This window comes from Hyperoodon ampullatus, assembly GCF_949752795.1.
Source record: "Hyperoodon ampullatus genome assembly, chromosome: 10".
Classification (NCBI taxonomy): domain Eukaryota; kingdom Metazoa; phylum Chordata; class Mammalia; order Artiodactyla; family Ziphiidae; genus Hyperoodon; species Hyperoodon ampullatus.
In genome coordinates, this window is record NC_136923.1 from 69,450,194 (window position 1) to 69,463,880 (window position 13,687).

The 13,687-nt window shown below is 53.7% G+C and overlaps 1 protein-coding gene across 2 annotated transcripts in view; it reads right to left on the minus strand.

Moving 5' to 3' along the window:
* Positions 1-9,274: 9,274 nt before the first annotated feature.
* MDGA1 (MAM domain containing glycosylphosphatidylinositol anchor 1) overlaps positions 9,275-13,687 on the minus strand; it is a gene marked incomplete at its 5' end in the record, with an annotated part of 53,553 nt that continues 49,140 nt past the window's right edge. For both annotated transcript variants that reach the window (XM_079713271.1, XM_079713270.1), the window contains 3 exons: positions 9,275-9,551; positions 10,276-10,384; positions 10,603-10,733. In XM_079713271.1, the coding sequence (XP_079569397.1) occupies positions 9,460-9,551; positions 10,276-10,384; positions 10,603-10,733 (332 nt within the window). In that variant the 3' untranslated portion in view covers positions 9,275-9,459. The remainder of the gene's footprint in view (positions 9,552-10,275; positions 10,385-10,602; positions 10,734-13,687) is intronic.

Consider the following 13,687-nt stretch of genomic DNA (forward strand, 5'->3'; position numbering starts at 1 on the left):
AAGCAGGACACCTTCTCTGACCCCAGTCTTGAGGCAGAGATCAGCACAGGCCTGGATGCTTCTAGTCAAGGGTCTGAGAGTTTCCAAGGGGCTTTCTGCCACCTGGGTCGGGAAGGAGCCTGGGAAGGGCCCAAAGGCAGTTCTTGCCCATCCCCTCCAGGCCCTGTCCAGGCCACACAGGCCAGCCCTCCCACTGCCCCCTCCCAGTGGGTGTGTTTGTCCACACACTCCCCTTGGCTGGAGTGAAGCCTCATTAAATGGCCCTGCATTCATGAGAGGGAAGGAGATGCCAGCACTGCACGGGGGCTGCCAACACCACAGCGTCCAAAAGAGGGCATGCACACGCACTCACCCATGTGCCAATACCCATGCACGCGTTCACACACTCACACATGCGCAGGGCTTGGGCATACCTCAAATGTTAGTGTTTGTTGCTGCGAGTAGTGTTATTCTTTCTCCTTGGGATTTCTCTTAGTCAAAACCTGGCTTAACATCCCACCTCCTCACTCCTGATCAACGCAGGCCAATTCTTTTCCCTTTCTTTCCGACTATCTGTTTTTATCTGAATAAATCAGCAGGAAAAAGATTTCAAGGCCTAAGTTCAAAGCCCTTTCCCAATCTTTGTGATGTGTAGTTATAAAAATAATGCTAAGAACAGAAAGTGACCTTTTTGTATAATCTATAGTCCTTGATGACTTCTGGCTTTTCTTTTCTCGAGAAAATAGATTTTTTCCTGGTTATTAAAAATAATACATGTTCTTGTAAAAGTATTCAGACGATACAGAAAAGTCTAAAGATATGAGTCAGAAGCATCTGAAATTTCACCACTGAGAGAACGACAGATAACCTGGTGAATATTCTTCTGGACTTAGAAAAAAAATGCACACACACACACAAGTACACACAGATATTTTTATATAAAAAAATGCCAGAGTAATAAGCATGCTCTTTTCTGGTCTGCCTTTCTCTCTCAACAATACATTATAGACATCTCTAAATGGCAGCAGCGACTCCCACTGTGTGGACGTTTGGCACTCGCAGCCTCTCTGACTCATGTTTTACTCTACTTCTCACCACCTCACAGTTGAGAGTGAATTGGTGGGTGTCCTGGGAGGTGGGGACACTGAGAGTGGGGCTCTATTTAAGACAGCATGTGTAGGTGGCATGGGGCCTTGCAAAGTGCTGAGTCCATTCAGCCGAGCTTTGGCTGGCCTCATGAGGCCTCAGAGAAATGGGAAACTCAAAATATTTTTAAAGACCAGAACTACTAGAGAGACAGGGTGATGGATGGAGTGGTAGGATTTGCATTTGGGGGGGCCTGCCAAGTTGACCTCAGAGCACAGAGACCTGCTGGGCGCTGATAGGGCTCCATGCCCAGGAAAGGTGAATTTGGGAGCAGGCAGTTCAAGAAGCAGTATGGAGGGATACCTCCATGTGGGGTTGGGGTGAATTCAAAGAAGAGTTTCGACTTTTTTCTTGGATTTATTTATACCCAACCTCTTTCTAAAAAGGTATTATAGTAGCTTTCCACAAAGGACATATGCAAAAAGGTCAGGCAGCTAGAAATAGAAAATCAGGCCCAGGAACAATTTCCATCTGAAGTGAAGGGCCACACAGGAAAGGGCCCTGCTTCTCCCAGCTCCTGGGGATGAGCCGGTGAGAAAAGCAGAATGATCCCAAAGAGGAGGAGGAGGAGAGGATCTGGCTGACATAAACAAACACTGCACTAAAAGTCAAAAATCTTGGGTTTCCCTGGTGGCGCAGTGGTTGAGAGTCCGCCTGCCGATGCAGGGGACATGGGTTCGTGCCCCGGTCCGGAAGATCCCACATGCCGCGGAGTGGCTGGGCCTGTGAGCCATGGCCGCTGAGTCTGCGCGTCCGGAGCCTGTGCTCCGCAACGGGAGAGGCCACAACAGTGAGAGGCCCACGTACCGCAGAAAAAAAAAAAAAAAAAAAAAAAAAGTCAAAAATCTAGATTCGTCTCCACGTTCTTCCCCTTCCTAATTGTATGAGCTTGGGTAACCACAGCATCTTTCTGAGCCTCAGTTTCCTCATCTGTAGACACGAGAATAAAAATATCTGAGTCACCATAAGTGCATAACACAAGACTCTGTTCCTGGAAGTTACCTGACCCACCTGTACAATTTGCATTGAGACCCGCCCTTGGATGGGATCAGCTTCGTGGTGCACACGCTGCATAACTGTGCCCCTGGGAATAGATCATCACTAGAGGAGGAATGAGAGGGAAGAACCAAAGAAGTACGTTTATGGTGCCTGCCAGCCCCTTGCCCTTCTGAAGTGGATCCACGCACAGTCTCTCTGAAGCATGGCCCACAGGCAGCCATGTTTTATATTCATGATCCCCTCCTCCAACACAGTGGATTGGATCAGGGGTGGCACTTAACCCAAGGGCAACTTATCAACAGGTTTCCCAGTGATGTACGTATGACCGGGCACAAAATGGTGAGCCAGTCGAGTGGACTCTTTCTCTCGAGAACTTGAGTCTGTGAATGCTGGGAGTTGTCACTGGAAGGTTGTGAGGGAGACAGAGCTGGAGATGTCTGGAAAGCAGAAGTCATGAAAGCGCAGACACTATGAGTCAGGAGAGAACTGCGTGGGTAAAAAGAAGCAGATGCTGGAAAGTGGCTGAGTCACGCCAGGGTGGTTATCGATTGCTGTTGTAACAAACCATCTCTAACCTCAGGGACTTAAAACAACACTTATTTTATTTTACCCCATGACTTCATGGGTCAGGAACTTGGGCAAGCTGGGCTGGGCAATACTTCTGTTCCCTGTGGCATCAACAGAGGTGTTCAGCTTGTGGATGGGCTGGTCTGGAGGGTGCAAGGCAGCTTCATGCCCATGTCCGGTGCTTTGCAGGAGACGGTTGGAGGTCTGGACTCAGCTGGGATGGTCTACTAGAGCCCTTCACGCAGCCTCTCCAGCATGTCGGTCTTGGGGGAGTTGGATGTCCTACATGCTGGTTCAGGGCTCCCAGAGAGAACATTCCAAGAGGCCTGAGCTGAAGCTGCAAGGCATCTTCAACTCAGAATGTCACATTCTATGGGCCAAACAAGTCACCAAGACCAATACAGATTCAAGGGGAAGGGAATTAAGAGTCCTGTTCCCTATAGGTAGGATAACAAAAGATTTGTGGCCATCTTTACCCTGCCAGGTGAGGAGCCATAAACTCATAAACTCCTAAACTCCTAAAACTACCTTGAATGCAGAATACCCATCTGGTTTAAGAAATTTATCCCTGTTATGGCTCTTGTGTTTGGCTTTCTGAGAAAGTCTGTCCCCCTCACTACATAGAGCCTCACAGTAATGCTCCTGTACTTGAGTGAGGGTGAGTGAGTCTCTCTTCCTGGTACCCAACGAGCCAACCCAAAGCAGTGGTGGGCTCCAAGCTCCAGAAGAGAAATCCCAGGTGTGGCAGCAACAAGTTACCCAAGGTGTGAGCTGACAAAGGTGGGGCATGGAGCCTGCAGTCTTGTCACCTTTCTGACCCTCAGTTTGCCCATCTGAAACAAGGAAATGAAACTCTCTGCTCCACCTACCTGTTACTACCGAGTAACACGATAAACTCTCTTCCTGTTCTCTGCCTGATCTCCCGGTAGTTCATATCATGACACATCTGCCCTTGATTTGGGGTCACGTCACAAACCTTCACAGGGAAGTGAACGTTCCCCATCACTGCCTGTCCCCATGATCTTGGCAAGCCTGTTTCTCCCAAGGAAAGCATAGGAGTAGATGATTGAAATAAGTGACTTTAAGGACATCCCAGCTCTGAAATTTTAGCATTCTGAGAGGTCTGGAAAAAGGGAAAGGTTGGCACAAAATGATTTGGGGGCAAGTGGGCAGCTAACTGGTGGCAAATAAGGGAGGCCAAGTAGAGTGCAGAGTGGGGCTTATGGGGCCAGGACAGAGACAGAGATTGGGGGTTGGGGGTGGGCAGTACGAGTGTATAGGAGGGATGGTGGGGCTGGGTGCTGAGAAGGGAAAGGGCAGAGTTGGTACAGGTAGTGGATCAATTTTATTCCTCCTTCTTTGTCTTCCTTCCTCTTCCTTGAGCCTTCTAAGTTTTTTCACCCCTCTTGGCCTATGCATACGCTGTTTCCTCTGCTTGGAAGATTCCCTCTGCCCCCAAAGGCTAACTCCAATCATTCTTTAGGTATCTTCTAAATGTCTCTTCTTCAGAGAAGTCTTCCCTGGAGCCCCAACCCACATAAGACCCTCCTCTTACCTTTTTCCAGAGCACCAGTTTCCCTCACAGCATTAATCGTGCTCATAAGGATACATTTCCCAGTGCAATTATGAGCTTAGTGTCCACTAAACAGGAGCTTCCACGAAGGCAGCATTTAGCTAGTATTTGTTGAAGCGACAAATGAATGAGTTGGTTGGGTTGGACACCAGGCTGCAGGTCCCCACTGTCCACGCCACAGAGCAGGAGCCAGGATTTTGGGGCCGAAGGGAAGAAGGGCTCCCTCCAGGGGCCTGAGGGGAATCCCCAGGCTCTCACCCATACCCCCTCCAGGCCCAGCCCACCTGCCGCCAACACACACCGCCTGACCCGGAGCGCTAGAACACTGCAGCTTTATTGATTGAAACAACCGCGTCCGCAACTAGAGGTTACATCTGGGGGGTGTGGGGGGGAAAGGGGAACAAAGAGGGGGCAGAGGCTGGGGCGGAGACAGAGAGCAAGGCAAAGGGGCGAGGATGGGGTCATGTGACTACAACAACCCCAATCCCTTTCACCCATTAATGAGGGTCTCCTGTTGTGCTTTTACCTTGGTGGTAGGGTGGGCCTGGGCACGGAGGGGTTGGCTTTCTCCCAAGTCTTGAGGCCGCAGGGGTAGAGCAGTCCCCTCCTTCCCCTGCCCTTTCTCCTGCGTTGGAGATAAAGGCCTTGGTGAGCTGGCTACCCTGGGGCAGGAAGGATGCTTGGAGGCCATGGGTGCAGAGGGGCCAGCAGAGTTGTGCTGAGATGGTGATTATGTGAGCAGCTGTGGGGGGATGCCAGGAGGGAGGGCATTCCTAGGGGGGCCCCTGGGAAATGAATGCAGGTGACATGAGGGGAGGGGGTGGTGCTGGGCAAGGGCCATCTCTCTGGACCTCAGCTTCCTCACCTGTACAGTGGGGACACTGGATTAAATGGCCTTTAAGGTCCCTTCCAGCTCTAAGGGTCAAGGGGTCCCCAGGAAAGAGTGGTCCTTCTGCCCTAACACACACCCTCACACACACACACACTCTCTTACTCACACATACACCCTCTCTCACACACACACACACCCTCTCATCCACGCACACACACAGCAGCACTGACTCAACAGAGAGGGGGTGCTATCCTGCCTTTGGAATTGAGGAGGGCTCCCCTGAACCCAGAAACTCAACCAGTGGCCCTACAGGGACCCTCCATTGCAGGTACACCCACCCCATTCCTGAGGACAGACCCTGAAAATACCCCCATCCCCCTTGAGCTGTGCAGAGAGAGGAAAACACAAGGATTAGCCCTCCTCCCCCAGGTTCCCCTGGTCCTTAGGGGGAAGTCAACAGGATAAGGACACCAGGACACATTGACCTTCATTCCCAGCCCAGGCTCATGTGAAGACAGAGGGGAAGGGAAAGAGAGTCCCTTTCATCTGGGAGCCTGGGGGAGGGCAGCAGCCATAGGTAGTGTGGGCAAAGGGCGTCAGCCTCCATGTGGCACCCAGGCTTGACCTGGGGCAGGAGGGGCTGTGGCCTGGGATGCGGGGCCAGAATTGGGGGCAGGGAGACAGTACCTCTCCCAGTGCAGGGCCCAGTTAACATCTGTAATATCTGTACCAGCACCCGGAGACAGGGATGTTTGACCAAGCTCCTCCTTGCTGCCTGGCATGAGCAGTGGCCAGAGGTGTGGCAACCCCAGGACTGTAGTAGCTGGCTTCCAAGGCTGGCTCTGCCTTAACTGTCTGTGTGACCTGGGGCAAGTCCCTCCCCCTCTCTGGGCTTAACTCTCATTCTCACCATGAGGAGTTTGGATCTCTGCGGCCCATCCCAGCACTGACAGCCTGAGCCAGGGGCTTTCACTGAGCACAGGGAGAGGGCAAAGTGAGTGAGGAAGAAGAGTCAGGGCTATCCCAGAGAGGGAAGAGGGGGAAGGAGCGTCCCAGGAGCAGGGGGCTTGGTCTGCAGGCTTAGCTCGGCACCCCCAGTGGCCGTCTATGGTTCCAGGGGCAGGACAGCCAAGCTGAGGCTCCCTGTCTCCTACCTATACAGCACCTGGCCCCAGGAGTCCCTTTGCCCCCCAGACACCAAGCTGGAGGGGACAGGGGTAGAGGACCCTAACACCCTGAGGGCTGACCCTGGACTCCCTGTTTTAAGGCCACAAAATGCCTCAGCCACCCTGACCCAGAGGGTGAGACTGCCACTGGGGAGATACACTGGATCCAGCCAGGCTGGTCTCCCCCGGGCTGGGGGTCCTCATGGGCCACCAACCAACACATGGACGCTGATACCCACTGGCACACAAAGACACGCATGGCACAGAGGTGCTGACTCACAGGCACACAGAGACAAGCACTGACTCACAAGTCACCCAGGGACACACAAAGACACTCATTCCTTGCAGGACCCCCCCCACACACACGCACACACAGGCTAGCACACCCCTCACATCGCACACTGTTAATGTCAGCACACACTGACACCCACATCCGCTGCAGACCTGCTGGCACATGCAGACACACGCAAGGACCAAGGATCTCAGCGGCTCCCTCGGGCACTTTGTTAGCCCAGGTCAAGCCACCCTGCAGTCAGGGCTGCCCCAGTCCCACCCCGACCTCCCCCGGGCAGTGCTCCCTGGTGCTCCCTCACCCCGCACTCTCTGTCCACGTGACCATGTCCCCTCTCTCCAAACAGACCAGAACTCAGGGGCCACGTGTATGTGCTTCAGCTCAGCTGACATATGCTGAGTCCCTTTTCTGTATCCAGCTCTACAGATGTGGAGGTGAACAAGGGAGAGAGGGTCTCCAACATGGAGCAGCCAGAGCAGGGGACAGATGTATTCAAAGGTCATCTGAGGGCAGTAGGCATGGGGCACCATGGAGCCCCAAGGAGGAAGCGCTCTGATCTCCAGCACCCATGCCAGCCAGGGCACGGGGGAAGCACCTGGCAGGTGATAGGCCAGGTTCTCCTGAGGAGCTTTTAAACATTTCTGATGCCAGGTTGCACTCCAGTCCAATTAAACTGGAATCTCTGGAGAGGGCCCCAAGCATTGGTGCTTTCTAAAAGAATCTCTGGTGGTTCTATTCTGCTGCCAGGCTGGGAACCACTGATTTCTATAATCCATTCTGCTAGGCAAAGCCCGTTGAGAGATTTCCATAACAGACCCACTTGTGCTGGGCATGAGGGTGGGATGGGGTCAGGGGAGGGTTGGAAGGCTCAGAGGAGGAGCTCACAGTCTAGTTGGGACAACAGACCCTGCACAGATGGGACAATTAAGGAACAATACCCGCAGAAAAATGGCAGCACGTTCTGGGAACCTGGAGCCACTCATTTCGGACAGAGGCCTTGGCTGGGCCGGGAAGGCAGCCACGCTGGTCAGGTATCAGGAGTCCCCACTCCAGCCCTGGCCTGGCCACCCACCAGCTGTTGGTGATGATGATAACACCAGCCTGGCAGAGCTGAGATGGGCAGCGTTTACTTTGGTTTCCTGCCTGCCTCCTGGCATTGCAGTGCTGCCTCTTCTCTGCAGCTGTCACCACCAAATGCTCCAGAAGGAGCCCTGTGACACCTCCACCAAAGGTGCCTTCATTTCCATAGGGCCATCTGTAAGCTCTTTGTCACCCATAGGGGATAAAAGGTAGAAATTCAGGTGGTGGCAGGCAGCTTGAGACTACAGAATAGGGCTGAAGCGGCATATTTGGCCAGCACTCCACAATCATTCATGTCACTCATGAAGATGGACATACTGACATACGCAGGCACCCACAAGAGACGGGGGTTAGACCCAGCCTCACATATGGATCACAGCGCACGCAGATACATATTTGCACACACTCCTGCCAGAGATATGCCCACAGTGGTACACAGACAACAGATGGGCCCACACATGTTCACACGTGCACACCCACACAGCCACATGCACACACACGTGATGACTCACCCTGGAAGGGGTTGGGCCTCCTCTCTCCCATGGACCGCTAGGAGCGGGGCTCAGGGATGACGGTGAGGAGGAGGTCTAGGTCCCATCATGTGCGTCTCAGTCTCCCAACCCAGGACCAAGGGCACGGAGCCCTTTCCCAGTTCTGGGGGCACAAGGCTCAGCTCCCAGGGAACATGGTGACCAGCAACTGCCCCACACACCACCCCCAGCTCTACAAACCCCTCCTCCTTCACTGACCCTGGGCGGGGAAAGGAACAGCCCATTAGACAGTGCTTTGAGGTGGAGGACAGGGCAGCCCCCTACACACACCCCATCCAGAGCACCCCTTCATGGCAAGTATATAAGAAATGGAGGTTCCACGCTACTCCTAAAATCAATGTCCAATATAGGGGCGTGAAATCATAAAAGCAGGACTTCTCCTCCACCCCTCTCAGAGCCAAGCCTCACCCCAGAAAATGGCTTGGCCACCACCCCTCCCCCCTGGCTCAGCTGGGGGCTGAGGTTAGGCCAGCCGAGCAGGGCAGGGACTGTGCTCTCAGGAATACAGCTCCTTGTGGGGTGGGGTGCAGTGGGATGGGGAGGGTGGGGAAGGGGTCAGTCTCCAGACTGTCCGGGCCCAAGACCCTGCGCTAGGTCCCTTCGAAGGGGGCACAGTGAGGGGCGGGATATGAATGGGTCAGGGGATACGGGTGGCCTGGGCTCTCCGGCTTCTGGCCTTCGCTCTGGGAACAGAGTTGTGTGCAGCTGGTGTCTCATGTCCTTTGTCGTTCGCAGAGTCGGTCCTGCTTGGCCCCCTCTGACCCCGGCCTCCTCCATCCCAGGGGGCCCCAGAGTCCAGCCAAGGGCAGGGCTCCTGTGTCTGCTCCCCTTCTGGCTCCTTCTGGTAAAGCCACAGGGCTGAGCTCAGCCTTGAGTCAGGGACAGGGGAAGGTCAGAAACACACCGCAGGTGCAGCCAGGACAAGGCCTATGTGGCGCTGAGGTCCCTGGAGTGGTGGATGCCATTCAGGCGAGTCCCCTGTCTCTGCAGCAAAGAAGGTGCTGGCAGGTCAGATAGAAACTTGTGCTTTAATATATCTGTGTGTGTGTGAGCGTGGGTGAGTGAGTGTGTGCCTGTGTCGAACAAACGTCTCTGGGGCCTCAGTGCTGGGCCGCTGTCCTTGTTCTCTGCTCATCCTCACAGCCAATGCAGGCCCCCTCACTGGTGGGCGGCTCTGCCCCTGGGCACCCCGGCTGGCACGGGGTCAGTCTTTGGTACGATGCGGACACTTTGGTGTGCCGGGGGCGGGGTGGGGTGGGGCCACGAAGCACTCATCATCTCTGCAACGCCAAGAGGAAGATGGCCATGGGTCCCCAGAGCTGTGGGCGGGACTGCCAGGGGGCTCCACTGCCCGGCATCACCACCACTGTGATGGGAAAGAGAAGGGAGACAGGCCAGGGCTCCGGTTAGCTCAGCAGGGCCGGGGAGGAGCAGCCAGCAGGCCACGGGAGGGCTGTTCCCCTGCCCCCTCTCTGTGCTCACAGACACACTCGTAAGACATGAGGTGGTGTGCTCTGCCTGCTGGGTCCAAATCCTGGCTCTGTGGCTCACTAAGTAAGACACAGAGCAATTCACTCAACCTCAGTGGCCTCAGTTTCCTCGTTTGTAAAATGAGTTTAATAGGAAGAGCCACCCAGAGGACTGCTGTGAGAAATAAATGAGATCACACATATACAGGTGTTTGTACTTTGCCTGGTACATCGTAATCACTTGGTAAACTCCAGCTGTTATTATTGCAAACACCTGGCCCCCAGTGGCAGAGGGGGAGGGGTACACATTCACACCTGGACACACACACACACACACACACAGATGTACCCAGACACAGATGCTGCTACTGTAAACTTAGTAAGCTCACAGGAGGGTCTGGTGGTCTCATTGTCCTCCATACGGCCCACAGCCTGAGCCAGGGTGGGGTCCAAGGTGGGTACCAAACACACCAGCAGCTGTTCCCACAATTACCAGCACATGAATCCCATCACCCAGCCACTCTGAACCCCAATTCAGACAGCAACGCCTCCCCTGACACAGGCACCCACCCACACAGTCCCCCAGAGATTCAGCACCCCCGCCCTCTTTCCATCCTGCACCTTTATTGGGATCCATCTGCTTCCTGGGACACTCTCCCTTCTTCAGTGTGACGTCATCTATGGCGATATCCCCCAGGTAGCCCGAGCCTCGAACCCCCTCAAAAATAATCTGGGGTGGGGTCAGAGAGCAGGGAGCAGGGATGAGGGAGGTTCTGCACCACAGACTTCCAGCCCTTAGCCTCCATCTCCCTGGAAGGCCCCCCATCCCGGCAAGCTTTTCTCCTCAGCTCCCGGGAGCAAGCCCTGGGCCCTCCTGAGGGCTCCCTGGCCGGAGCGATGGCCCAAGGCCTGGAGAACTGTGAGGAGCCCTGGGCCCAGCAGACTCACCTGGAAGGGCCCGCTGGGGTTGATGGGCACATGCGCCTGCTGCCACACGTTGCCCTTATTGCCACTGAGGGACCAGGCGTGCGTGTCCAGTGCCCCTTTGTTCCGGGACCGCACCAGGAGGTTGAGGGAGCCTGTGGTGGGTGTGAGGAGAGGGGGCAGTGAGGGGGCACCCTCACCTTTCGCCATTCACCAGGCTCAACTCCCTACCACTGCCCGCAGCACAGTCCCCGCTGGACAGGACATTCTCCCCATCGCAGACTGGCCCAGTGTCCTGTTATCCCAGAGGGGACCTCAGCATGGGAAAGAAAGGGGACAGCAGCCGGGCAGCAGGGCTTCCATTTATCAGGACGATTGGCAAATTTTCTTTCATTTCTTCCTTTCCTTCCTAATCAGCTAATTCCCCCCACACACTCACTCACTCACACACACAAACACACCCACACACAGCACCCTTCCCCCCTCTAGACAGGGGAGTTGTCCCAGGACACTGGGGCCCATATCTGAACACAGAGCAGGATTCCCGAAGCACGTAATGCACACGCTTGGTGGTACACGATACATGCAATGATTTCTGGAGGTACAGGAACGGACTTTAAAAATTTAACACTTGGAGGGTGGCAGGTGGGTGAAATGGGTGAAGGGACTAAAAAGGTACAAACTTCAAGTTATAAAATAAATAAGTTCTGGGGATGTAATGTACAGCATGGTGACTATAGTTAATAATACTCTATTGCATATTTGAAAGTTGCTAAGAGAGTAGACCTTAAAAGTTCTCATCATAAGAAAAAAAAATTCTGGTGATGGTTGTTAACTAGACTTATTGTGGTGATTGTTTTGCAATATGTACAAATGTCAAATCATTATGTTGTACATATGAAACTAATATAATGTCCATTATACCTCAATGAAAAATTTCATACTTATATATATGTTTTAAGAGGTGAGTAAAGCTAGCCTTTCAAACCCACAACTTCTCTAATATTGATGCTTAGGACAAAGCTAAGAAAAAAGGAGTGAGTTGATTTAAAGAAAGATATTAGTATATGTGCTACATAGCTGTAGTAAAATGTAAAATTTTGGAGTTATTAGCATAGGGGTGCTGAGCCCCTTTGCCCACAGACCCAGGGGCCTGGGATTGTGGAGATGCTGAGGGGCAATGGAAGAGAAGAAAGGGATCAGGCCTTGAGCACCCAGGCAATGTCATGCCCCCTCGCCGGCTCTTCTAGCCTATCTCAAGCCCCTATGACGTAAAGACTTGGCTCAGAGAGAAGGGGAATCAATCTCAGATGGCACCTGGTAGCTGGCATTTCCATGGCACTGCACCAGACAAAGCCACACCATCTGTGACACCAGATAGACAGACCCCCAGTAGGGGAGGGCCACCAAATGTTACCTGCCTGAGATGAAAGGAGTTGGCTTGGACCTAGGAGAGCCAGTGAGACGCAAGGACTGGGGACAGCTGGTGCCCAGAGCTGCCAGGTGGGGTGGGAGGGGAGGGGAGAGGAGAGACCAGGACAGCAGGAAACACCCACCCCTCCCCAGCAGCAGACCCAGGCCTGGGGGAGGAGCAAACAAAGGTTCAAGGCATGTGGAGAACCCTCACCAGTAGATGGGGCCCTGAGAGGGCTGAAGCCAGCACCCAGTGGGCCAGGAGATGCCACACTGGCTTAGGCAGGGCCCAAGCCCCAGTGACTTTTGGGCTTCTCACCAGTCCCAAAGGGACCTCCCTCTCTTCCCCTTCCTGAAGATCTTTCCCGGTTCCAATCCCCCAACCTCCAGGGTCCAACCTCGATCTCCAAACCGTTTCTTCCTCCTCCACCACCCTGCCCCAAGGACCCTAATGGGGGAACCCCACCTTTTCACTACTCAAACCAAAATTGAATTTTTGCCCCCTTCCCTGATCATCCCACCAGCTCCAAGATCTCCCCTCTTCCTGACAGCGTTTCACAGGGTCCGCCAGGGCTTTAAGGGTGCCCGCTCACTACATTCTTCCCTATCTTCCTGTCACCTCCAAAGCCACACTGAGCTACATGTTGCAGCCTGGACACAGTCCAGCTTTCCAGACTCTGGGCTTTTGCCTGGGTTGTTCCCACTGCTTGAGATGCCCTCCCCTACTATCTCCCCCTGACCAAATCCTTTTTGTGCTTCAAGCCCTCTCTGAAATGTCACCTCCTCCAAGAAGTCTTCCCAGGCTTGAGCTGGGTGCCCTCTGTGCTTCCTGTGAACTCTGAGACCTTAAACTGCAGTCCCCCATGCCCAGACCACTCCCTGCTCTACAGTGTAGCAGTTACTGGGATTCATATCCTCTCCCCCTATTTGGCTCCTGAGGGAAAGTCCCCATCAAATTCCTATCTGTTCTCAATATCTGAATGCTCAATGAAGAACTTTCCATCACTGTCATCAGGACTGACTGAAAAGAGGCTTCTCAGGGTAAGAAGTTATCTCAGAGTTCATCAAGCCCAGCCCTCCCTACCTCCCCACCTCCCCTTTATTCATTCATTCATTCATTCATTCATCTAATTGAGCAGGCACTATTCTAGACACCAGAGACACATCCATGAATAAGATGAAGAACTCTGCTCCCTGAAGCTTATGCTCTTTTGGCAGTAAGCACTATAAAGAAAATAATGCAGGAAAGGGATACAGAGGTATTTTACATGGGGCTGTCAGGGACCTCTCCAAGGAGGCCTGAATGAGGAGAGGGGAAGAACATTCTAGGCGGGGGGAAATATCACAAGCGAAGGCTTCTAAGGCCTCAAGTACTTAAAGAAAAGCAAGGAGACCGGTGTGCCTGAACTGAGTAGAGTCAGGGGAGAGCAGCAGAAAATGAGGTCAGAGAAGCACGCAGGGGCAGATCCGGTGCGGGAGGCCTAGAGAAGATGGTGATGGAAGGGGGCCGAGCGGGGGACACCTCCACAGCACCCCTGCTGGACAGTCCTCCTGTCCAGGCACAGGACAGCCCATTCCTTTGCTGGGAAGATCTGATACTTATAGGATCTTCCTCAGGTGGAATTCAAACCTGCCTCCCAGAAGCTTTCAGTGACTGGTGTTTGTCCCACCTGCTGGGGGACACCAAGCAAGCTCT